General features: G+C 35.3%; 1 protein-coding gene across 3 annotated transcripts in view; it reads left to right on the top strand.

Annotated features, from left to right (window-relative positions):
- LOC146762970 (nipped-B-like protein) overlaps positions 1 to 27,144 on the top strand; it is a 162,772-nt gene that overhangs the window by 96,044 nt on the left and 39,584 nt on the right. For all 3 annotated transcript variants that reach the window (XM_085571239.1, XM_085571240.1, XM_085571241.1), the window contains 10 exons: positions 15,549 to 15,731; positions 18,054 to 18,251; positions 18,398 to 18,469; positions 18,554 to 18,643; positions 20,610 to 20,713; positions 22,212 to 22,298; positions 24,468 to 24,699; positions 24,987 to 25,138; positions 25,495 to 25,575; positions 26,635 to 26,735. In XM_085571239.1, coding sequence (XP_085427365.1) covers positions 15,549 to 15,731; positions 18,054 to 18,251; positions 18,398 to 18,469; positions 18,554 to 18,643; positions 20,610 to 20,713; positions 22,212 to 22,298; positions 24,468 to 24,699; positions 24,987 to 25,138; positions 25,495 to 25,575; positions 26,635 to 26,735 — 1,300 coding nt within the window. The remainder of the gene's footprint in view (positions 1 to 15,548; positions 15,732 to 18,053; positions 18,252 to 18,397; positions 18,470 to 18,553; positions 18,644 to 20,609; positions 20,714 to 22,211; positions 22,299 to 24,467; positions 24,700 to 24,986; positions 25,139 to 25,494; positions 25,576 to 26,634; positions 26,736 to 27,144) is intronic.

Raw genomic sequence — 27,144 nt, forward strand, 5'->3', positions numbered from 1 at the left:
TGTTACAGTGTAACTAAAATTATTTGTTTATTCCAATGCAAGTTCCTAATGTGGGAACACTTAAATAGTCTTAAAATTTACTTCAGTTACATGAGTTTAATCTGATAATTTATCTAGTTAAACATAACTATGATATGAATGATTAGGTGTGTCTGTGTAAGGGAATGGTACTACTGTAACTAAATTGTTGTAGCTGAAGTGTTGTGAAATACTATGTATACAAGCCCTAAGATTCCTTTATGTTTTTATTTGGAAATGAAATGAAATGTGTTTTTTCTAAAGGATATTTTTACATGATGAGATAAGGCAGTTACAAAGCCCCATCTGCCTCTTATACTATAAATACAGCTCTGTTGGGAAGCCTCCATACTTTAGACTGTGTTTAATAAGATTATTAAAAAGTTCTATCTTTAGGAGAATTCAGATAGTGTTGTCTCTTATGGTCCAGTGTATGCAGAAAGAGGAAAGAAATGTAAACAGTAGACTGGCATTATCAAATTACTCATATAAACAGGAATTTATTCATAACAGATCGTAGGTTTGACATTTGATTGTCTCTTCTGCAGATTTAATGCTTTTTTTATTCTTGGTGCTATAATTTTAGTTTCTTTGGTTTCAGACTGAAGTAGATAATTTCACATTGTGAAATCAATGTTACTAACTGGTCAGGGTTCTTTTTTATTGTTTAGCATTTAGATTTCTTATGTAGCTATGTTTATAGAGCTGTCATGTCTCAAAAATAGGCAGATAAAGTGTCAGGAGGAGAGGATTTTAACTGTATACAGGATTATTTATGAATGCAGTTCTGGGTATATAATTGCTCATTAACTTGAGAATAAAATGTTTTCTTACAATGTTTATCTGATAAGAACTGATTTAGAAATATTTGTGAATGTATAGCAAAGTTTATTTGCATGTGTACTGAGTTGATATCTGTATGATGAATTTATTTTGCTAAGTCTGGTCTCTACTAACTTGATTGTATTGACCCTTAAAGACTTAACAATTCAGCATGAGTATTGCTTATTTGTAAAATGTTAGCCTTCTTGTTAAATATTTTCTCTTTATCCTGGAAATATGAACATTTCCACTTTCCCTTTGTGATATTCAGAACAGGCAAAGTTTCCAGTTCTAACAATAATAGGTATCTAGAGTCAGAAAAATTTGACATCTTTGCTGTCAGCTTAGTCTAAAGATTTTCAGATGAAAGTTCATTATATAAGGCATATTGAAAACTTTCTGATGGAGTTCAGCTCCTAAGGATAGACTTTGAAATCACACAATTCTATGTGCAGAAAACTGGTAAATTTAGAGCTCTCAGAGCTATATACAGTGTATGTATGCTTTCTAAAATGCTTCTGAAGTAGGCTTTTTTGTAGTCTGTATTGTATGTGGTTATTTATATAGTATATTTTAGTAATGTGTAAAGGTTTTATTCACTCTAATCTAGTTGGCATGACTCTACTAGAAGTGTCAGACATGAGCAATGCATTCATTTTAAATTCAGATTTATAGCTTTTCTGCAGTGTTTTTGTGTATTTTTTATTTTATGAAGCCATATATTTCTGACATATTTTGAAATAACTTAGTTTCCAAAGGAAAAAAAGTTTGAATATGATATCAGTCTCTTTGCTATTGTATCTAGAATATGATTCTTACAATGATACTAGAAATAAGTTTCATGGAAAGGATAACTATGTTTCTCTTACAAATCAAGTTTTGAGTGATCATCCATGCAGATTTTGGAGAAAGTGTCTGAACTTCAGATTTTTTCATGTGTATTTTTAGTTTTACATTTTTTTGTCCAACTTCCTGGTAGACTACTTTCTAGGATATAATTAAGCGGATTCCAGTGTTCATAAATTAGGGTTCATAATTCAAAAAGATATCTCTTAATAAGCCAAGCTTTATTTGTCAATAACTGATAGATAATATTCATGTCATTTCCACAATGTCCTCACTCCAACTGAGAGAAATATCATCCAGTTTTACTCTATGCCATTTTTACTTATAACTGTTTTACTACACTAGAAGATGTAATTTTCATTAACATTATTTAGTTCATCATACATTTCTTAATAGTTTTTAGCAAATCTTTTCTAGGGTCGCCTTTTTGCATCATTATTCCATTTCTTCTTGCATCCTTCCTATTCCATGTAGCTTAATATATTTTGCTTTATCTTTCCTTATTTCACCTCCATGTATTTCTTGTCCTTTGTTTCTCCTTTCTCATCCTTCCCCAAGAAAATGTGTTCTCCTGGCTTTGTCACATACAACATCATTGCTGTGATTTAGCTGAAATCCTGTTTAAAGTAAGATTAGTTCAGGTAGTTCAAAAACCATTTAGATAGCTATTCTGCTTAAGGGACTAATGCTCACTGATTATAAAACTCAGTAAAATCAACTTATTTTAAGCTAAAATTAATGCTACATATACCAAAAGTATATATGACTTGTTGAATTGTTTCAGTAAACTTTAAATTTTAAAATGATCCTGTTATTGTGCACATGGATAAGCCTTGCATTCTACTGTAAAAAAAACAAGTAGCATTTTAAGCAAATTTTATATACAGGTTTGAAAGTTTGTTAGGCTATTATATGACTGGGAAAACTGTAGTATGTAATCGTTAAGACTGGACCATCCCAACAGTCCCTTTTGGCATTTGCAAGAAAGAAGCAACATTTTTTTACTCTCTCCTGATCTTTGAACATTTTTCTGAAAGATGCGCTCTAGCTCAGAGGAAAGTTATAGGAGTTTTTTCACAGTACTTTTGTTAAGGGGTCTTATGCTGAATTTTTATGGCCTGTTTTTTGCAGGTCAGAATTAATTATAGCACTTTTTATTTGCTTCTGGTTTTAACATCTGTGAATGCCTTTTATCCTGGTTTTAATGTAAATGTATGTTGTTGAGGAATGCATTAAACTTCTCCCTTCAAGTTTGTGCCTGCAATGGAGAGGTCATGTTTGCTATGAAATGAAATTTCAGAGCTTCAATGAATACCTTGTCTGCTGGTTATAGCTATGCTGATCAACTATCTTGAGATTAAACATGTTACCAGTTTTACAGTTCATAAGATCATTTAGGTTAGAAAAGGCCTCTAAGATCATCAAGTCCAACCATTAACCCATCACTGCCAGGTCTACCACGAAACCATGTCCTCAAGATCCATATCTACATGTTTTTTAAATGCCTTCAGGGATGGTGACTCTACCACTGCCCTGGGCAGCTTTTCCAGTGCTTGATAACACTTTCTGTAAAGTTTTTTTTTCCAAATATCCAGTATAAACCTTCCCTAGACCAACTTGAGGCCATTTCCTCTTGTCCTATTGCTTGTTCCCTGGGAGAAGAGCCCAACCCCCACCTGGCTCCACCCTCCTTTCAGGGAGTTGTAGAGATTAAGAAGGTCCCCCCTGAGCCTCCTGTTCTCCAAGCTAAACACCCCCAGCTCCCTCAGCCACTTGTGCTCCAGACCCCGCTTTGTTGCCCTTCTCTGGACTCACTCCAGCACCACAATGTCTTTCTTGCAATGAGGGGCCCAGAACTGGACACAGCACTTGAGGTGTGGTCTCACTAGTGCCGAGTACAGAGGGACAATCACTGCCCTGGTTCTGCTGGTCACACCATTTCTGATCCAAGCCAGGATGCTATTGGCCTTCTTGCCCACCTGGGCACACACTGGCTCATGTTCAGCTGCTGTCGCTCAGCACCCCCAGGTCCTTTTCCTGTGGGCAGCTTTCCAGCCACTCTGCCCCAGCCTGGAGCTGCATGGGGTTGGGACCTAAGAGCAGGACCTGGCACTTGGCCTTGTTGAACCTCATACAATTGGCCTTGTCCCATTGCTCCAGCCTGTCCAGATCCCTCTGCAGAGCTTTCCTGTCCTCCATCAGATCAACACTCGCACCCAACTTGGTGCCCTCTGTAAACTTACTGAGGTTGCACTTGATCCCCTTGTCTAGGTCATCACTGAAGATGTTAAATAGGACTGGCCCCCATACTGAGCTTTGGGGAACTCCACTGGTGACTGGCCGCCAACTGGATGTAGCTCCATTCCCCACCACTCTCTGGGCCTGACCATCCAGACAGTTCCTAGCCCAGTGAAGAGAGCACCCGTCCAACCCATGGACTGCCAGCTTTTCCAGAAGAATGCTGTGGGAGACAGCATCAAAGGCTTTATTAAGGTCCAGGTAGACACATCCACAGAGAATGAGAGAAAAATTTAAGTGTGGTAAGGAGATGTCTGAGTTGGCTTATAATATATTTAAAGGATTAGCTTTCTAAAATTTAGCACCACATATGTAATTGCATATTTTAGTTCTAGGACAAATGAGTGTGTGTTTTTAAGACTTGTGCAGAAACACCTTTTGAGTCTTCATATATTACCTGAAAAGGCTTTGTTTTTTAAAAAAAAAGTTATAATTTCACCGCAGAATATAATGCTGAATGCTACTTCTTCCTGTAGATTGTTATTCTAGGATTTCATTATCTGTACAGTGCAGAACTTTAAACACAGGTTTTCATTGATCACTACAAGTCTCTGTCCTCTCTGCTGCTATAATCTGAAATATGAGTGAAGATTTGCCATTTCTTCAAAGGTCCTTTTCATATTTTTACAAGTGCAGCTAAAAAATGTACTGCTGCTTAATCATCTTTATGTCACAGGGTTGAAACAATGCTTTTAGATATTTCTGTGTTCTATGCTTGTGTGTTTGGGTTTTTTAAATTCCAGATTACTTTTTCAGATCCTATAACAACTATAATTTGTAGTCAGTGGCAGGCTGTAGCAGTGCAAAATTGCATGGCATTTGTGAAACGTGATGGTCCATCTTTGAGTTCTAGTACTGCTGAAAAGTCTCACTTGTGAAGCAGAGTAACCAGTTAGGCCTCATCTTTTAGATAGGAATGACAAGAAAGGCTCAGTGAGCAAACTTCTGATGCTTCTTACAGTCCTCTGGGCAGCACAGCTGAGCTACTCACCAATACCTTTTGGTGCAGATGAAAACTAGACAAAAAAGGAGTGTAAATAAATTTTAAACATTTGCTTAAATCCTTTATGTATAGGACTTCTACAAAGACAAAATTGACAAAACTTTGAGAAAAATATCTTATGGGTATTAACTCATCAAAAAAACTTTAGAGTTCAAGTCAAATTTACTTTAAAAATAACTATCTCCTGATGCTGAAAGAGGCATACTGTTGTACTTACTGAAATCAGTGGGGCAAGCAGCTGTGCTGCTAGGAAATAACTGGAACAAAAGCATATTTCCTGGAACTCAGATTGCTTACTACAGATTGTCCTTTTGTAAAGATAACCATTGGGAACATCCTAATTCCACAAATCTGAAATTTAGAATCACTCTTAGAGCTCCTGGTAGCAACTGCATTTGCATTTGGGAGGGCCAGAGGAATAACTCACTGGGCATCTTGCATGTGCATATACTATCACATGGATCAAGCATGTTAAAACTTTCTCTAAAGTTCTCTAGTGTTATAAATGAAAATTTGTCCAGCCAAATTAATATGAAAAAATAAAATATTTATTTTGCAATCAAATTCTATCTAACCAGCGACAAGGAAAGAACAGAGCCGAGCCCGGGGTCGGCCCTGGGTGTGTAACAAGGAGTCAGCCTCAGCACAGGTTTTCCTCCATGCCCACACACCTCCATCCTGGCACAAGTGGTTTTTATGGGGAAAATTCCGCCTGAGGCCAAGATTTCAGCAATCAGTCTTTTCTTCTATTCAGAGTCCATATGTTAATAAGATTTTATTTTTTGGTGATGAGGGAGAACAATTCAGTGTCTGGAGTTTGTTGAATCCCTTGATGAAATTTACGGGAAGGCTGCATTCACATGTATCTGTCTGAGGATTTTCATGATATCCATCTCGGGTTGTTTATGCGATGATCAGCACCTGGGGTTCCCGTATCTCCCCAGACATGGCCCATCTCCTGGGGAGCCGTACCTTCTTACTTGTAAATTAGTTTCCAATATACACCCGGTCTCGCCTGCGAGGGTGGGGGGGAATCCTAATACAAACGTGTATACTCTAACAAATATTCAATATCACATACATCATATTAGAAATGGCGCAAATTATATCTACTACATATAACATCTAGTAAGTTATGCCACATTTCAGAGAAGTAAAGGATATATTTAATGGTTTACAGATGAAGTCTTTAAAGCTTCCTTTAAACTCTAAATTTAACTGAATTTGTAGAATAAACATCACTTTCATGAGAATAATACAATTTTCCTGATTTTCCTCTTTTCTGAGGAATTGGTGACTACTGCTTTTCAACTTAACTAGTCCAGAAGAGAAGCTGGCTGTTCCTCATGACATTAGAACTATTTAAAGATATGTTGGGTTTTCAAAGGATCCATTTTAATATACTCTTTGTTCACTTAGCTTTATTTATTTTTCTCCTTTCTGGAATGAATAAGTTCATGGTTTGAAAAATATTTGAGGTGCAAATATATATTTTTTATATTTTTATATATATATGTGTGTGTGCAAATAACATCAGTTAAATCCTGTAGTCTGGGAAGATCTTGGTTTTCTAGCATGGATTGTTCCCACTTGCAGGGATATTTTAAGTATGGTGCATCTCTTCTATTCCAAAAAATGTGCTGGGATATGTGGGCATTTTACGTGGTCTCTGGGGCCTTTGGCTTTGATGTCAGTTTTTCAGAAGTAGATGTTGGATAAGCTATTATTGGTAGATGTTGGATAAGCTACTATTGGTAGATGTTGGATAAACTGATATCAGGTAGACAGAAGGAATTTAGCAGTTCCACACCGGAGTCCTTTCTTGTGTTGATCTGTTACCAGTACAATAGGAGATGTTTTCAGCACACTGCTTTGCCTGGAAGTTGCTTGAATTATTTCCTATTTTTGTCTTTGCCACTAAGGTAAATATTTTGATTCTTGCTCTCACAGTTGTTCTTAAGTCTTCTCTTGATACTGAGTGAAATTTACTCTTGCACATCTACTTCTTAGCAGCAACAGTAAACTTGACCAAATCTAATAATTTCATTGTTCTTTGGTTCATCTGAAATATTTTGTTTTGTTTGCAGATTTAGGAGTGCATTGTTTAACTAGTTCAATTTTGAAAAATTATTTTGGTATATGTAAATGATAGAAATTTATTGCCTAATTTGTCAGCAATTTATTGAAAGTCTGAAACTGCCTTTGGTTCATGAGTATGGATGATTGATCAGGTTCTTCTTATTTTTGGGAAAAGCTGAAGCTATTTTGCATAATTTATTTTTGCAACAATGCACTGCAATATGTAAACATGTGGGCCAGAAATTTGTTTGATATTACAATATGCAGTGTTGACTTGTTAATGCGCATAAGTAAGTATCTAAATATAGATGTTATTTCTTGGCATATGTGCAGGGATATGTGATCAAAATTTTTGGTATGAATTTTCTTCTAGAGAAAGGATAAATTTGGCAAAATACAAATAAGGGAAACCTTCACTTTTGCTTCTGATAAATGAACTTTTCTGTTGCTCAACATTTTCAGCCATTTTAAGTGGCTGTTTCTGTGTAGGAAAATTTAAACTATTTACTTGAAATTTGCAATTTATTTTTGCTTCATGGTAATATTATCAATGAACAGAAAAAGATGAGACCTTTTTTGTTCTTCAAATTACCAAATTGTTGTTTGCATCACATAAAGGTTAATTAAATATGCTTATTGTTTAATTATCTTTTGAGTATTTCCTGTAGTACTTTATATTAAAATCTAAAATATCAGCAATTTTTTGTTCTTGTTGTTAATGTAATTAAGTTACTTTGAAGAAGTAAAAAAAGATGTGATATTTTCAGTGATAAAGTATGAGAATCTTTCCATGATAGAGCAAGGTAAAAGCAGATGATGTGCCTATAGTCACAAAACAGATATAAATAATGGAATATGTTTTGCTTGTTCTCTGCAAAGATCTTGGTTGAATTATATTGATTATATAGGAGTTTGATGAGAAAAAAAATTGAGGTTTGATTTGATTATATTTAATAAAGATCTTTTTTCTTAGGTGAGGCCCCATGGCTCAGTTTTTAAATTAATCAGAATACATGGCTGGGAAAATGCATCAGTCATAAATTCCAGATTGCAAGCATTAATAGTAGATTCATAAAAGTGAGGTTCTTTGTGCAGCACTGCATTTATTTAAATTGTTGATCTTGCTCCATTTTTGCCGAGTACTGCTATATTTTTTGTGAAGTATCTTGCAAAATTACTCTAGCCTTCTTTTATCAATTTTTATAAAGATGAGAAATCAAGGAATAGCAATAAGGAATAAAGTAACTCATGGCTATAGTTGCTGCAGAAATCAGTTTGAGGAAATCATTAATATCAATGTAAAGCAAGTTCTCATGGTTCTTGGCATCTTTGGAGAATATGTATTGGGTATCTTCCTTGATCTTTGGATCCTTCAGGGTGCTCTTTGGAAACCTCTTCCCTCTGTCAAAAATTTCTTTCTTCTAAGAGTACTTTGTGCAATTGGAAAATCCTTTTTGAATCTGTGCTGCTTAGCCATGGGTAATGATGACATCTACTACATCATGGAATTATTCTGTTTCTGTGTCCAGATTCTTCTCTGACCCACCAACCTGACTGTGTCCCATTTCTTAAAGTCAGAGCTAATGACTGGAATATAACCAGAGAGCTTGAACCTCTCCTTTTGCTTATCTCGAGGCTTAGAGCTTTCCTTTTGTGTCAGTATTAGGGTAGATGAGGAAAAATTATTTTGAAAGATGTGTTCAAGCAGGTTCTATGAAATTATATAGGACATACTTCCAAACAGTACTTCTCTCCTTCCTGCCAGGAGATGCTCCTGCCATACTTTCCACACCTTCCACAAACCTTAAGGCAGAGAATGGGAAAGAGAAAAATAAATGAAAAAACTACTCAGAGTAGTAGTAGTAAAAAGAGAGAAACTGCTCAGATTATTTTCATCAGTATTCATCTTGATGGTGTGTTTCAGCTGATGATATGGTATTGAGATAAAAGTGTAACTTCTGTCTTATGAGCAGATGTACTTTCCTCATGCCTTAAATTCTATTTTGATAAAAGGATAGTGTTTTCCCTGTGTTTCCCCTTCTGTTCTTAAAACTCTCCAGGGCACAGAATTATTTGGAGTAGTGTGATGCTGGTGAGTAGGGGACTCTGATCACCACGGACTGAGATGTAAAGATGTAATGGAGCATTTTAAGGGAGAGCACAATGGAAAGGATAATGCTTTTTCTCTTCTCAAGCCTGGTCTTATAAGCTCTCAGAGATAAGCATTATACCCTTGATAGCTCATCTACCTCAGGTGGCATAAAAGAAGCAGGATGGCTCCTGTGATAGTGTTGGAAACAAAAAGTTTTAATAAAAGGCAAAATAAAAAAGCTCTTTACAGAGAAAAGCCAAGTCAGGGCAAGAGGTTCTTGCTCCTGCTAAAACATTTCACAAAAACAATTAACTTCTTTTGTTCTCTTCTTTTCTAGGGAATTGCTTAGGTGTGACTTTTTGGCTCCTGTCCAATTAGCTATCCTTAAGTTTGAGGTGAAGTCCCCAAGGTCCTATGAGGTGTCTTTTAACAAAATTGAGGAGAGAAACTTCTGGGCTTTTTTCCTTTTTAAGGGGACAAAGGGTAACTTGTTTACTCCGTCAACAGGGGGCATATTCCTACATCAGGATGCAATTAAATTTTCACACTAAGGGATAGCTGAAAATTTTCAGCTTTAACCAGTAAGCTACTCATCAATCACAGGTAGTCATGTGGCCCTTTGCACTGAGTGCTATACTGTAACAGTACTTAACTATTTTTAAAGCGTGTTTATTTTCCAAACATCTATATAAAGCAGGGAAGTACTTTTATCCCCTCTTTTTGCTTTTAGTTCTTAATCTAAAATTGAACCTTATCTGCACAAGTGGTTGTAATAGAATTAAGATGTGAGTCTGTGCTGTTGTGGTTACAATGATATGGCTATCCAACAACAAGAAGGTGGCACTCTTGTTATGGAGTAAGAGTATATTTTATTTGATTTAGCAGAGTTTGAATGTTTGTTGAGCTAATCCAGAAAGAAACTGCTTTCCTTCCTGTATATACATCTGACACGGAACGTTTTATCAGTGTAGTTATAATGATGAGCCAAAATGACTTGAAAGAGTTAGACAGTAACCTAGTAATACATAAAAGAGGTAGACCTAAAACCAATGGAACATCCTCTATCAAATGCTCAGAGAGGGCATGTAAGGTGAGTTTGGCATCTGGGAAGAACAGCAAGACTGGATATACTAGGCATTGGCAAAATAAGAAGAGTCCAGTAAGCATTTAATGTCTTCTGTGACTAAAAAGGAGTGAGGGGAGAGCAAAACTGAGCTGTAATATGTAAGTTTTTATTTTTAATGTCAAAATGAAGATGTGTGTCAATTCCTTAGTGGTGAAGTTCCAGAATGTGGGAAGTGGCTAAACTTAAATTTCTAAACACTGAGAAATGCAAAATTGAGATTCATATCTACACCCCAAACAAGTGTCATTGTTCCTTCTTAAACTCTTGTGTGTTCTTTTCTATAATGTCTTGATATGTGGAAAAAAATGCACTTTAAAATACAAGGTATATATAGGTTATAAATATGAAATTGCATTAACTGCAGCTTTGCTTATTACAAAGCATTAGTGCACAGAAAGAGAAAAGAGCATTTATGGGAAGCTAATTTATACAAAAGATTTCATTAACATAATCTTAGTTTGTAAATGAACTTCAAGGGCATTTTTTCTTCAAACACTTGTTCATTTCTTGCAATAGATGTATGTCCAAACAGGAAATTTTGATGTCATGGTTATTTCAAAGTAATCATAAAAGCAAATTGATATGGATTGTTTCCACTGTACTAACCATCTCTTGTGGAAGTAGCAAATCAGAGTTTAGGTTGATAAATATTTTTGAATCTTGATGACTTGTCAGTTAATAGGAAATTACAGCAAAATGTAAACCATACATCTGCTTTCCATAGTTTGAAAAACAAAATAAATCATTACTGAGAAGATTTGGTTTTGATTTTATGGAAGGAACAGCCTCTCTGATCCTGGAAAGCTGACCTAAGCATCAGCAAGCATCATCCCCTTTTCCATAGCTGCTTGTTTGAAGTTGCCATATCAAGCCAGGTGAAACTAATATGAACACACTAATTGTTATGTCAAAATGTAGTTGTGCTTTCCATACTGAATGGATCTAATAAATGTTCAAAATAATATTATGGTTTTTGGTGGGGTTTTTTTATGTTCAACCTCTCTTGAAGGCATTCTGGTGATGGGTGCATCTGCCTTAATCGGGGAGATCTATTTGACTTCAAGGCAAAGTTATTTTGGATCTTTCTAAAGATTAGATTTGCATAAATATTAGCTAAAGACTGTTGTACAAATTTGAAACCATCCAACCAGTTATGAACAAAAAGCAATACTGAACTTTGAATTAGATCCTTGCCTTGCCATTCTTTTTTTAAGCCATACATGAAGAAGGGAAATACTATATCCACTAGACATTTATAGAACTCTTTTCACTGTACATGGAAAAACCCTTTGAAAAGCTTCCCAGATTAAAATAGAATATGGGAAGAGGTTTTGCAGACCTCATTTTTAGCTGAGTTTCTGTGGCTGGTTTTTAGCTGTATTATATTTTGTCAAGGATTGCTTGGTGAGCAACAAGCATCTTGATGGTCAGTGGATATTCACTAACAGCTGAAGATTCTAGAATAACTTCTCTAAGAAATCTTTTTATAATAGCAATCAAATAAAACCAAACATATGTTCTTCCTTCATCAAGCAACTAGTAAGTCATGAATAGCATTGCATAGGTTTAGAAATGCACTGAAGAAGTGGTTGTTGATGTACATGGTTCGTCAATATGAACTGTTCTTACAGATGCTCTGTGATTCATCCTTCAGTTTCACTAATGTGGAGCTTATCAGCATTGTGATTCCTTACAGTGGAACAAAGATTTGGTTGAGATGGCATTCTTTGTGGGTTTTGCTTGTTTATTTTAATAGTAGCAGCAACTTTGAGAGTATACTGATGTCTGAAGAACACTGATGCCTATAGTCCATTTCAGGCATGCCATATATGCCAATCATGCACATTGAAAAAATTTGAGTTATTTTTTCAGAAAGTAGAGGAACAGGAAAGTAGGTACCAGCTCTTCGCAAACTTATTAAACAAACTGAAAAACTAAGTTGATCATACATGTTTTTGTAGATGCCTTCAAATGGTTTTGTGTTCTATTGTCTTTTAAATGTTTTTGAAAAATATCCTGTAAACTGAAAAGACATTAGTATGGGGTTTATAACCTAATGTTTGTTGCCATGTGACTGGATTTTTATGGTGAACTGGATACCTTAAGTATTTCTCTATTACTCTGTACAAAATGTACATTCATTATAAAATATGAAGCTATAAAAACGGAATTTAGTAAGATGTTTCTAGTGGAGATTGAGTTTTCCTGACTCAAAATAACATAAATAATAAAGTAAAATATTTTTTAAATTTTGACTAAAGTTTCACAGTATATAGTATCCCTGAAATTCTTCAGAAAGGATAGGGAGTTCTTTCCCATGTATATCAGAATTGTTCATGCTCAACTCCTGTGTACTGCATGAGTAAAACACTTTTTAGATTTGGTTATTTACAATCCTCAGCAGCTAAGGAAACTGGGCATTCAGCAGACTCATTACAGGGAGCAAATGTGACAAAAGCACTTTATAGATAGATTATGGAGCTCTTTGCAATAATTTATTGTTCTCTTTTCTGTGAATCCCTTCTTTATTCCAGAAAGCTTTTCATATTCCCTTATAAAGGAAAAAGGGAGAAGCTTATACTGTCATCTGAAATATCTGTAACAGGAGAGAGTACAGTTTAAGCATTAGTTTAAATTATATTGGAGAACATAGAATACTTAGAACTTTTGAAAAGGAAATAAAGTTATTTTTCCACATATTTACAGTACTTGCATTTTTATTTTTCATTTATGTATAATTAGCATTGTGGCAATTGACTTATTTTTAAAGACTGAGTAGTGTTCTACCTCCAGAACAAAATCAATAAGGAAAACAAGAATAGATATTCCTAGTAGGTATGAAAGTAGTAGCTTGTGATTTTCTACTTCTTGTTTTGGTGAGTGGGTTTTTTGGGTTTTCTTACTTAAAATATATAATTTTTTAGTCTTACTGATATGTTCTTTGTGCACGGTATAAAGAAAATAAGAATGAATTCTGTTCTAACAGTTCCTCAAAATGTTCACAATCTTAAAATTACATTATGAAACATTCAGGCATAGTTTTAAAACTGAATTTTAAATTGAATTTAATTAGAATTTGGTTATGGAACTCTTGCCAAAATTGGTATGCAATCCATTAGTGATTCGTTTCCTTTTCTTATTTCCTTTCCAAGCAATCTGTCTTACTAATTATTCTGGTTTTAAATTTACTTTTCATTGTAGACTAGGAGACGCTTAAAGATATATTTGTAGAAAAATACTCCTGCTAGTGTAAGTACATCTAGCCCACCTAGCATTTAAGCATCTGTATGAATCATAACACAACTTTTGTTCCTTTCCTTGCAGCTGGTTTTTGCAGTATATTTGGCCAGATTTCCTATAGGCTTTATGTTCTTGTGTATTGTCCCCCTGATTTCAATGAAATTACCAACAGTGCATGGAGAATCCATGTTAAAATAACCCAGAATCTGAGACCCTCTAGCAATTTCACCTGTAGAAATTGTCTTGAGCATGTATGTGCAAATTTTCCTGTAGTCTGAGGCTGAATGTATGCTAACTCTTCAGACATTGCATAGGCATGCAATGAGTATTAGTGTAGAGATACCACTGCTCAGACATGGCTATGCAGCATCCAGATTAGACCTGGCTGGCATCCAGTCAGCTGCTGATGCGCACAGAAGAACTGATCTGTCCATGCTGTCTTATTTCTGCTGACCTTCAATCTAGTGCCCAGTCCACAAAGACTAATCATTTCAAAGCACCATGCTGAACCACACTGTGACATGTTTTCTAGCATTTTAAAAATAAATATTATGAATTTTAGAACTTTGTCAGGTGGTGACTATAAAAGGATGGAAATTTAAAGCAAATAAATGAGTGACTACAGCATGGGGGAAGCAGGAACAACTTTTGCTATCCTCAAATAACTTTTCCTACCTCAGTTTGAAACCCCCAATATTTTAAGTTAAATCCTTTTTAAAATACACTTGAATTGGATGACTTGATGAATATACCTGAGAATTGTAGAAAAATAATGTTCTGATCATTAGTTTCATTGTAGAGATATGTGAAACCAGTAATATATGAGACTTTAAAAACATTTTATTGCTGGAAACTATTTTCTCTTATTCAGGCTCTTCTAATTCCAGTTTAAGTTGTTTAAAGTGGGGGAGAAACTAAACTTGGATTAGAAGATGGAATATTTGTCTAAACATTTAAATAAATTTTAGCAAGTTATGTTAGTGATATGGTTAATGTAATTTAAAAAGTGTATTATCATCCAGAAGATGATTTATTGGAGAATTTGTGTGGGAGTATAGCAATTGGCAGGTGATTTTTCTCTCTATTTCTTGGGAAGGAGAGAGAGGCACTTATGACAAAGGCATTTGTTCTGTTGTTGGAAAAAGGTTAACAGTTTAGTCCAATAATGAAATCTGTGCAATAGGTTCTCTGATAAATAAAGACATTAAACAAACCCCCAATAAATACTTTTGAATTAATTTGTTTTCCTTGTGTCACTTGTAAAATATTTCGACTGTAAATTATTTTTTAGTGACCAAATGGGCCTAATCATAGTTTCAAAATGTGCTGATATCTAAGTATTTACTTCTGTGGAAAGAAACCTGATGTGTTTCAGCTTGCTGTTTTTCTATATTAAGTGAAAATATTTCAATTATGCTTTGTAATAAAATCAAGCAAAAATTTGGGTTGCATTATAAAACGACAAGTAAGAGGTAAGAAAAAAAATCTGAAGCAGAGATTGGAATATCAATGATTTTGTCTGTATTTAGGGATAGGACCCCACAGATTCTGCCACAGATTGTCTCTAACTGCTGGAAATAGGAAGATTATTGTCTTGTGTGCACTAAACAATTTGAATGAGAATAAACAGAACTGTTAATTAGGCATAATGAATACTTAAATTACATACACTGTTAGAAAACCTGCTGAATTCAGAGAATGAACCAAAATAAGACTAAATTTTGTGGAAATAGAGCAAGAATGTCTTTTTACAAATGAAATTCACCAATTTGAATTTGTTTATATACCTAACAAAATATTTTATTGAAGGAGATGTGTATGCAATGTATTGTATTAATTTCTAGTTGCAGTGTGAACAATAAATGCAACTTTAGAAAGGGCTGTCAAATACATACAAGTATATCTCATTGCACTAATATTTATTAGTGGATATACTTTAATCAGTTCCTGAGAAAGGACTGTAGTGTTGAGCCTTTATTATTATCTTCAGGTTCACATTTGTTCTTCTTACTCTTCACTAATAGGTAGCATAGATGAGTCAGTGTTAAAGGAATTGCCTCCTGATCTCCTGGCAGAAATTGAATCCACCATGCCACTTTGTGAACGTGTGAAAATGAACAAGCGCAAACGTAGCACCGTTAATGAGAAACCAAAATATGCTGAAATCAGTTCTGATGAAGACAATGACAGTGAAGAAGCTTTTGAATGTAAGTAATACATATAAGTCCCAGTGGCTGTTGAAATTCTTCTATGAGGAGCAAAGTAAATTATGGAAAACTTTCTCAGTAATTATATGCTTTAAGGGATTCTAGGTTCATTACATCCACTCAAGAGATCTGGTCATCTTTCCAAACAATTCATTGAGGACATCTGGGTTAAAAATAAATTATAATATTTCTCAAAGGATACTGTAAAACTGAATTCAGGTAAAACAAGACAAAATAATCAAGAGAATGAAAGATCTGTGACAAGTACACTGAATAGATTTGTAATGTTACAAATATGTATTTCAGAATTCTTTTGGTTGTCCAAATTTGAACTTTAAAAATATGGAATAGTTATTGTTATAGAAGATAAATTTCTTTAAGTATCTCATGAAGAAAGGGCATTTCATTAAATTAAATTATGATAATAAAAAATTGATTAAATTTCATTCAATGAGTGATAACTGCATTATTGCATAAATGTTTGGCAGAGTTTAGAAGGAAATTGGATGTTTATATTCTGAGTAGTCTTTACGTATAAAAATTAATACTATTTAATATTATTAGTACTCACATTTTAGTCATTTTTATCTGCTTCAAAATAAACTTTGTAGAGCAATAATTGATTGTGAATAGCTGTTCCCATGTTCATGTTATTTGCCTTGCAGAGCCAGCACAACTGTAACACGTTCTATTTTGTTGCACAGCATTGATAAACTGATCAGTTTAAATTTCTGCTGGAAAGCAATATTGGAAGTTACTTTTCTCATGGAGATATAGCTGGGGTCAGAATTTGTCCTACAGAGCATAAATTAATACTGATGATTTGTAAACTGCAGAGACAGATTTAATCTGCCTCCACAAAATACTGCCTCATGAAGGAAAAGAATCAGTTGAAATGTGTAGTCTTTTCCCATAAACCCCCTACTTTTCTTCTCCAATATGCTCACTTCAGTTATCCCAGACAGCTCTTTGTTTCTTCAGTTGCAGTTAACTCTCAACCGTTTTAAAATTGAGTGTTAGTAGCTCAGGCCTTGTGAACATGACTATACTGCCTCCAGAAGCAAGTCTGATCCATAAGCAGAACACCTCAAAAACGAACTAAGTTACTACCTTTAACACTTGTACCACCTCTGTGCAGTTTTCAAAAGTGGAAGCCCTCTAGGGTGCAGTGCAGAGCATTAGTATCACCTCTTACTCAATATTGGTTTCATTAGTTCTGAGCCTGGGCTGACTATTGACTATATCCTGGTATGTTTCCTATTCTTCTCAATAAACTGGGGTTGTGGAAAGAACTTGTCAATTCTGTTCCAGTTCTGTTTGAATGCTTGGAGCCATTTTGCTCAGAAACAACCTGCTGTACAGTCATACCTCTCTAAACTTCAGGAAGCTTTGGTAGAGACACAGAGATGTCAGGGCTGTTATATGCAAGTTCACATGAATAATAAACTCTTCTAGTATAGAATGTAATGTTTTGGATCCATTTTGATCTTCATAGCAAAGTCTGCATTAGATATCTCTTTGCTTTCCTGTTACCTTAGAGAATGGAGAGTTGGCTGATTTCATGGATGAAATTACCTCCTTTCTCCATATCGTTTTTCTATTACATCTTAGCACTCTTTGCCCTTCAGGACTATATTTGAAAACAAAGAAATCTCCATTCTCCTCTACACACACACTTTATTTCCATCAAGTTTCTGGTTTTGTATAGAACATTTATCCCAGTCTTTCAACATTCAGTTGTGTGAGGCTTTTTGGTCCTAACTAAAAACTAATTTTAATAACCTTCTGTGGTATATACTTGCTGCCTAGTCCAGGACTGTGACTCCAGCTTTCTCCTTTACACTGAATCGCCTGCAATATATATCAAGACAGAATTTTAGCTGTCTTGGCAAAACAGAATATCTTTAAGTAACTAGGTTACCAAGTCTCATTGGAACTTACTGTGTTAGATGGGCAAAACAATCACTGAATTGGAACATGGACACCAGATAATAGAACTTAGACAACCTTAGTGTTCTCTTATGAAAAGATGCAACTTATTTTGTTCTACTTTCCTTTGTATAAAATGACAAATGCCTATAAATTTTTATTTTTAAATGTTTGCTCATCTTTCCCAGTTTTAGGTACTTTTATCATGTAATTCAAATTGTTAGAATTGTAGAAATTGTTAGAATAATGCCACAACAGATTTTTATATGATAGTTTTAGAGTGTTTGCTTGTTTTACAGAACTAGATGATAGTGTTTAACTTGCAAATGTATAATTTTTAGCTATTAAAAGTAGAATTTTTGTCTTTATAATGAAAATGCATTTTATTTCTAGCTTCTCGTAAAAGATATAAAAAGGATAGAGATGAAGCTTGGGAGTATGAAGAACATGATAGAAGAAGTTCTGGTGACCATAAGAGAAGTGGCTATTGTCATGAAGGAAGGAGGACTTCTGGTAGTGGTCGTTATCGTAATCGCAGTCCCAATGACTCTGAAATGGATGATTATTCTCCTCTTCCTAGCCTCAGTGAGGGTAACTGATTGTTTTTTTAAAAAATTTCTTCCATAATACTAGTTCATTTTTAAAGGATATGTTAAACATTTCAAAATAAACATATTTACATGCAGTATTGAATATAAGCATAAAAAGTGTAATCAATCTTTTATTCTCTTAATTAGTAGCTAGAAAAATTAAGAAAAAAGAAAAACAAAAGAAGAGGAAAGCTTATGAACCTAAACTAACACCTGAAGGTAATTTTAGAATATTTATTTTCTATAGTTTGTATTTTCTGTTTTGTATATAAAATAATTATATATACATTTCTTTTTCACCAGAAATGATGGATTCTTCTACTTTCAAAAGATTTGCTGCTTCAATAGAGAATATTTTGGAAAATTTAGAAGACATGGATTTTACAGCTTTTGGTAATATGGCAAAAATTTTCAAAATGCTTCCCCCAATTGAAAACACAAGAAAGGAGTTTGCATCTCCATATTTTCAAACTTCCTTCTTTGTGATTTAATAGCCTGTGAAACACACTGCAGTATACCACATTTATATGGCTTCTACCTTTAGTGGAGGCCTTTACCTTTCCAATTTCATTTGCTACTACAGGAATAATATCCTCCTTCCTCCCTGCAGAATCCAAAAGGGACATAAATCACAATGAGACAAATAATAGTCCTTTGGAGTGGAAAGGATACCTCTTTGGGACATCATTAGGGTATCTTCTGTCAAACATATCTTTGTAAAGAATACTAACGTAAGATGGCTGGGTGCCAGGCACCCACTAAAGCCTCTCTCTCACTCCCCTCCACAGCTGGACAGGGGAGAGAAAATTCAACAAAGGGTTCATGGGTTGAAATAAGGACTAAGAGAGATCGCTCATCAAATACCATACAGGCAAAAGAGGCTTGAATTAGAGGTATTAATTGAATTTATTGCTGACAAAATCAGAGCAGAATAATGGGAAATAAAATAAGACCTTAAAAACACCTTTCCCCCACTTTCTCAGATCTGCCTCCTCCCTCCCAGTGGCACAGGGAAACAGAAATGGTGTTTATGGTCAGTTCATTGTCCATTGTTCCTGACACTTCTCAGGGAGAGGAGTTGGAGTCCTTCCCCTGCTCTAGCATGGGGTCCCTCCCATGGGAGACAGTTCTCCATGAACTTCTCCAACATGGGTCCTTCCCAAGGGCTACAGTTCTCCACAAACTGCTGCAACATGGATCACTCTTACATGGGGTTGGTTTCAGGCACAGCCTGCTTCAGTGTGGGTCCCTCACAGAGTCACAAGTCCTACCAGGAAACCTGCTCCAGTGTGGGCTCCTCTCCCCTTATGTCCGCAGGTCCCTGCCAGGACCCTGCTTTAGCACAGGCATCTCACAGGGTCACAGCCTCATCTCAGGCATCCCCTTGCTCCAACATGGGCTCCTACACAGGCTGCAGGTGGATCTCTGCATCCCTGTGGCCCTCCCTGGGCTGCAAGGGCACAGCTGCCTCACCATGGTCTTCTACCATGAGCTGCAGGGGAATCTCAGCTCCGGCACCTGATGCACTTCCTGTCCCTCCTTCTGCACTGACCTTGGTGTCTGCAGAGTTGTTCCTCTCACATATTCTCACCCCACTCTCCTCTCGCCCCAATTACATCTGCGCAGTAACTTTTTTTTGTTCTTAACTACATTATCCCCACGGCATCACTGCCATCTCTGATTGACCCAGCCTTGGCCAGTGGCAAGTCCATCCTGGAGCTGGCTGGCATTGGCTCTGTTAGACATGGGGGAAGCTTCCAGCAGCTTCTCACAGAAGCCACCCCTGTAGTCCCCTCACTACCAAAACCTGGACATATACACCAAATACATTGGTAATTTCTGAGGCACATAATTTTGCATCTGTTGTGGCCTTTGGCCCGACAGAGATTGATTATTCAATTCAGCAGCTGAGTGCTTATTCCCTTAGGGATGGGTCACTGAATCACTATATGCTCCTTATCCATTTCAGTAGAAATGAAGCCAATTTAGCATGTGTCTGATGAAGTAGTTCAGGTTGACCAACATGACTTTATTTTGAAATAGATAATTTGTTATTTTTTTTTAGAACTAGAACAAAGGGAGCAACTTAATAAGCAAATCACTACAGCTATAGTGTCTACAACCTTGGATTAAAAATATTTTAAATCTATGACTTTCAGTCATATTTAACAAGTAGTCGTTTTAACACCACCAAAAGTTGTCATCATCAGTCTTCATTAGATGGAACTATGATATGCTAGCTATTTGGAAAATGAGTTCTTTTTCTTCAATTGGCTTTTTCATATTGACTGTAAAATACTGGTTTCCTTGAAGTCTTATTAAAAATGTGATTGATAATTTTAAGTTAATTTCTTTTAAGGTGATGATGATGAGATTCCACAAGAACTGCTACTGGGAAAGCATCAGCTTAGTGAGTTGGGGAGTGAATCTGCAAAAATCAAGGCAATGGGCATTATGGACAAGGTACATTTTCATAGTATTTAACTCTTTTTGAACATTTAATTTTGTTAAACATACAAAAACTTGTGGCCCCTCTAATATTCCATCCTCTTCAGGTATATCTGTGACAAATACTGTGAACATTTGTGCTTCTGCTGAAGTGCTTAAAAAGTTCCCACATCTTAACTGTTACTGTCTCTGAAGCCAAGACTTAAATGGTCTTCTGTGTTAGGGCTGACTTGGAGCACTATATGCCAATAGGTAACACATGCCTGAGCAGTAAAATCTAATAATTCATCTACTTTCACAAAAGCACATGATTTGCTCCTTACAGCTACAGTTGAGCAACCCAGTAAAACAGAACCTGCTGGCAAAGTCAAAAAATCCACCCTTGCTGATATATGCCATTAGTGTAATGTAAATATATGATGTCCATCCAGCATCACACTGAGTTGCCCACTCCCTTCCTCTCTCCTAAGAGTCCTTTCAAACTTAAAAGATTTAATGCTTAAGCTGATAATAAGATTAATTTTTTGTAGACTGCATATTGTGATTTCTTTGCCATACTCTTCCCACCTTCTTTTCAAGGGAACTTTCTGTTGGCACAAACTGTTGGTATCACACCTTTAGAAACAGTATTCTTGCTTTCCTTATCTTCCTAGAACTATTGGCTTTGGGCAGTCTTGTATTAAATTCTTACTTTACCTCCTCATGACCATTTATTATGTTTATGAAGTGTGTGTGAAGCCACTTATACAAGTCACACTGAAGGGTTTTCTTTAGTCTGAGATTTAGATGTTCTTCATGGCTCTTTCTTTGTTCTCTCTACCTTCCTTTGTAGCATATTAGCCTGAGTGTTTGTGTTTCCTGATAGTTCTCACCCTTAACCTCTGTTACCTGTTTTATTCACATACATATTTACATGTATGCATAAAATCAGAATTTTGTTGCTTCTAAAGGTGAGCACCAATACTATCTGGATGAATGAAACTGATTCTCCTGGAGTTTAGCATATTCTACAGATTATTTAATCGCAATTCTGTAGAACATCAGCAAGTGAATTTGAGTTACTTTTTTCAACATGCTAATTTTTAAAATTAACCGTTATTGAGAATATGTTTTCTTTTTATTAGAACTCAAGTATCAGTGAATTTTATTTCTGCTTGTCCATAGAACTTTATTTTGTCTTAATAAAGATCTATATAGTCAGATAGAATTTGGGATTGATACTCGGATTTGGTAAATTTCTGTTTCTAGAAGCAAATGCAAAAGCATATAACTATACAACATTAATTACAGTCATTCAATTTAAAATACATTTCTATGTATTTTTTTGGTTGAAAATGAAGTTTGATTGCAGTCTTAGAACATATTTTCAGTAGTTTAATTCTATTATCAGCATTCAAATCATGCTGTGTCAGAAACCTGACAAATCAAGATCCAATACTTAGATTGGACTTTTTTTCCACAATTTGGAAGCCTTGATGTTCCTACAGTTGATGTGTTTTGTTTCTTGTTTTAGCTCTCAACAGATAAAACAGTAAAAGTCTTGAATATTTTGGAGAAGAATATTCAAGATGGATCAAAGCTTTCCACATTATTTAACCACGTGAGTTTTCAAATTACATAATTTCACACCATTGTGTAGAATAGGGTTTTCTTCACTTGAGTCCCATATAGTGATAATTTCAAATACTGCATATGTGTGAAAGGAATTCCTGATTTAATATGTATGTGCTTAAAAGATTGCCAAATTTCAAGATTTGAAGTAAAATTATATTGTTTATATTATTTAAATATGTTTTACTATAGTAAACGTATTCAGAGCAATTAGGTTATCTTTAGACCTAATTTCAAATATTATAGTTTCATCCTGAAATATTCATGGTAACTGGTGTAACTTGCACTACTGGGCATTTTTTTTCTACTTTTCTATGTGTCCATAAAACATTCCTTCCACAGTGGAATAAATATAACAGCCTGTGCTTTTATACAGGCAAGAAAGATTATTTTTCTCTGTATCAGAGAATTTATTAAAATTTTCACCTGGTTTTGCTATTAATAACATTATTACAATATTTCAGTAGTGCTGTGTGGTCATAATTAACCTTATGTATGTTTTATGACTTGTGCAAACACAGAAATAGAGATTCCATACCCTGTGCTAAATCTAAATCACAGAATCTGCTGAGTTGGAAAAGACCCCTGAGGATCATTGAGTCGTTATATGGTCATATTTGATAAGACATGTTTTAAACCCATTGATATAGATGAGTTGGTCTCTAGAGAAAGTTGTATTCTCATGAGTTTTGTGTGACTTAACAGTCTTTTTGTGTAAGGATTCTCTCTAGTGGCAAAAATTAGACTGATCAAAGCAGCAACTGGTATGTATAGACCACTGAAGAAAACACTAGATGAATGAGTTTAGATTTTGATTAAGGTACATCATTCTTAAATAGAGAATGTGACAGTCTTCCTTCATAGTGCTTCCCAATGATACACAGAAAGCTTCTTTGTGATTTACCAGAAGAACACAGTGAGATATTGATGACCTGTAACTTGGGGTTATCTTGGTTTGAAAGACAGGTGTCTGCTAAGGAAGGCAGGAGCCTCCCTTGGAATGGAAAATGTAAACCCCCTCCCTCCGAATTAATTATAATTAAGGGGCTCTTGGGCAAAGATATGGTAATAACAGTTCTTTACTAGTATGTATAATAAAGCAAACAAACAGCAACAACAGCATTAACAACAAACAGAACCACAAACCCAGTAACAGCCTTCTCAGCCACAGGCACTTTCCCCATTGGTGTAGTGATGGTCACAGCCGGCAGGGGTGCTGGTGGCTCCCGGTGGGCAGGGCAGGTGTGATGATTTCCATGCGGCTGCAGGGGGCGCTGTGGCGCGAGCTTGGGGAGCAGGCAGTAATGGCGGCTCGGCCGAGACAGGAAGGGATGGAGGAGAGGCTTCACTTCTCAAACCCCTGGGGCAGTCGATCCCAGTGCCCCAGCAGGACTCTTAGAAGCACCAAGCTGGGCCGGTAGGATGTCTCGGCAGGCAGGGGGTGCAGTGTTACAGTGCAGTGAAAAGCTCGGAGTAGTGCCGAAGAAACAGTGGGGGCAGGGCAGCGGCAGCCTGGCTCTCAGCAGGGCAGGGAGAGCCGAGCTCAGAATCCCGGGCACCCGAGCAGATGGGTGATAGGTCCCTCTTTTAGTGAAGTAGGTGTTGATATGGTTCCAGTTCAGTGGCTGCTCTCACAAACAGAGGCTCACCCCATGGCAAAAGAAGCAGCTCTGGTCTGGGCTCCGGCAGCAGCAGCGAATTCCCTTCCCCAAGCAGCGCCTCCGAAGCCAAGAGAAAAAGCACTAGCAGCTGTCCCAGCTCCTTCTTTTACCTGCCCAATTCTCGAGGTATCTCTGCCCCTCAGAGAGAAACTCACAGATAAGAGAAGTGCAACCAGATGCCCTCCTCCCCTGAGCTTGATCACTTCTTTTGTTTTCTGAAGTACCCAGTTGTTAGTGTTTCCTAGCAACTTATGGAAAAAAATTCTATAAGTAAAAAGGAACAAAAGGAAAGAAATCTAACCCCCAGCAGGGTTACAAACCTTTTGATAGTAAAACAAACATTTGTTGATTTCTAGACCAAACTATTTTTGTATCATAAAGGTAATACTGCATTTTGTATGTGTGTATGTAAGTGTATTAAAACAATGTTGTATTTTATTTGGTAAAGAAAAAAAATTTAACTTGTTTACAGTCTTGTTTTCTATCACCTGTTACAGAACAATGACACTGAAGATGAGGAGAGATTATGGAGAGATCTTATTATGGAGAGAGTGACAAAATCTGCTGATGCTTGTCTTACTGCTATCAATATTATGACATCACCAAATATGCCAAAAGCTGTATATATTGAAGATGTAATAGAAAGAGTTATTCAATACACAAAATTTCATTTGCAGAACACTCTCTATCCTCAGTATGATCCTGTGTATAGAGTGGATCCTCATGGTGGTTAGTATGCTAAATGTTTTGCATTTTGTTGTCATATGCATATCTTGAGGTGCAGGTATTCAAGAACGGTTTTAAGAATCTTGGATCCAGAATTCAAAGCAATTATGAAAATATGAAATTATTGCTTTCCAGATGATTTTACTAAATAGTTTTTCTTTTGTAAAAAATTTCATTTACAAAGCTGTAGTCATGGACTTGTTTTGGAGACATTTTTTGAGGAAGATGATTATCTTTCTAATAACTGATGTGAAATACTGAAAAAATTAAAGATATATTTTATTTTCTAGGTGGTGTTTTAAGTTCAAAAGCAAAACGTGCCAAGTGTTCCACCCACAAGCAAAGAGTTATAGTGATGTTATATAACAAAGTTTGTGACATTGTCAGCAGTTTGTCAGAGTTGCTAGAGATACAGCTTCTCACTGATACAACTATTCTTCAAGTAAGTTTTATCAGAAAAATTTGTCTGAGAATTTTTTTCTTTTTCCAGAGCGATTGTAAAGTGTAATTGTCTCAATGACATGAAATATGAAACCAGTACAAACTTTTGAATTATTAACAGCAGTGACTAGTTTGTTCTGTAGCAATGTTCACATCTTAAATAGCTTTTATTGTACACTTAGGAAAAGTTGAATCTGATTCTATTAAAATATCCTTTATAAACATTATTTGTAAACCATATGAATGAATACATGTTGTTGAATACCTTACCTGATGAATGAATAATCTACTTGTGAAAATGCATAAATATCAGTTTAATAGTCAAATATACTTACAATAACTTGTTTCTGTTGATAGATATCATCTATGGGAATAACACCTTTCTTTGTAGAAAATGTCAGTGAACTACAACTATGTGCCATCAAATTAGTGACTGCAGTAAGTAATTTTTAATTTGAAGTAGTTTCATGTTCTTCTGAGAGTTATTAGGGCATTTACATAGGCTATATTTTTGTTGGTAGAGAATTGGAGCTTAGAACTAATTTTATTCTTACATGTTTTTACAGTTTGGTATCAAAATCTAGGAACAATATTAAAGTTACTTGAGATTCTTCCATTTGCAGAGTACTCTATAGGAAGAAATAGCCTACATAAGCCAAGGAATTTACTTAATTTTGGTTATGCTGTTTAAAGTGTAAACACAAACCCCTTCCTCTTACCTGTTCTTTCTTGTCTTAAGAAATCTTAACAGTGTGTTTTTGCTTACCTCCTTTGTTAAGATTAGTTTATGCAATGGTATAAGCCATAGAATTAGTAAGATAGTTCTATAAAATATATAATAGAACAAGTCCTTTTCCTCAGAAGAGATGGCTATGTGAAAAATTCATGGGGCAAATAAAATATTTTTTCAGGAAAACAGTGCAACACAGATGTGTTTGTTCAAGTGAAAGTTTTTCATCTTTGTAAGGATTATGTACTCCAGTATTTATAAAAGTAATTCTGCCTGAACAAAAGGAGAGGCAAACTCTACAATCCTGACCCAATAAATTGAATTAATATTTCATGTCAGGCAAGCATCAAAGCTTAGTTTTTTCAAATGTGCTCTAAAACTATACATGTGTTCACATTTAATGTATGTTACCACAGACTTTTGCTCTATACTGGAGTCTGATAGTGTAGCCTTACACTGTTTGACTTTCAGTGTATTGTACTATTGGCGGCAAAATTTAAAACACATTATATTTTTAACAGCTATTACACATGCTATTTGAAGGTTAAAAAATCTATATTTGAAAAGGGTTTTATGTATTTTATAAAGAAATGCTTGCTTTGAAAAAACAAAGCAATGCATTTAAAGCAAGGTATGCATTAAATATAATTTATTTAAATGTCACGTAAACAGTATTTATATATATATATATATTTAAAATTTATTTAACAAGTGATATTTTATGTAACAACAAATAGTTTTTTAACAATTCTGTTACTGTTAAATAGGTGTTCTCCAGGTATGAAAAACATAGACAGCTAATACTAGAAGAAATTTTCACTTCACTCGCAAGACTACCAACCAGCAAGAGGAGTTTGAGAAATTTCAGGTAAATTCTGACATAGATTGATAATTTGTAGACAGCGACATTTGCAGTTTTTTAGATGTAGGATTTTAGGCTTCAGTATTAACTTGTTCTTTAAAAATCTATGACTCCATGAGCTATGTTTTGTTAGAGGTTGATATTTCAAAACCTCTACAGTGAGAGCAGAATTGTCTGACAAATGTATTTTGTAATCATAACTTTCTTATGCCATCATATTTATGCCTGCTTCTAAAATGTCTTGGTTTGAAAGACAGGTGTCTGCCATGGAGGGTGGAAACCTCCCTTGGAATGGAAAATATTACTCCCTTCTCTCCAAATTATTATAACTTTGAAATTAAGAGGCTTTCAGGCAAAGATATGGGAAAAGGAATTACAGTTCTTTACTAGTATGTATATGTATAACAAGTCAAAC

Source organism: Lonchura striata, chromosome W, assembly GCF_050655825.1.
Source record: "Lonchura striata isolate lonStrDom1 chromosome W, ASM5065582v1, whole genome shotgun sequence".
NCBI classification, from domain to species: domain Eukaryota; kingdom Metazoa; phylum Chordata; class Aves; order Passeriformes; family Estrildidae; genus Lonchura; species Lonchura striata.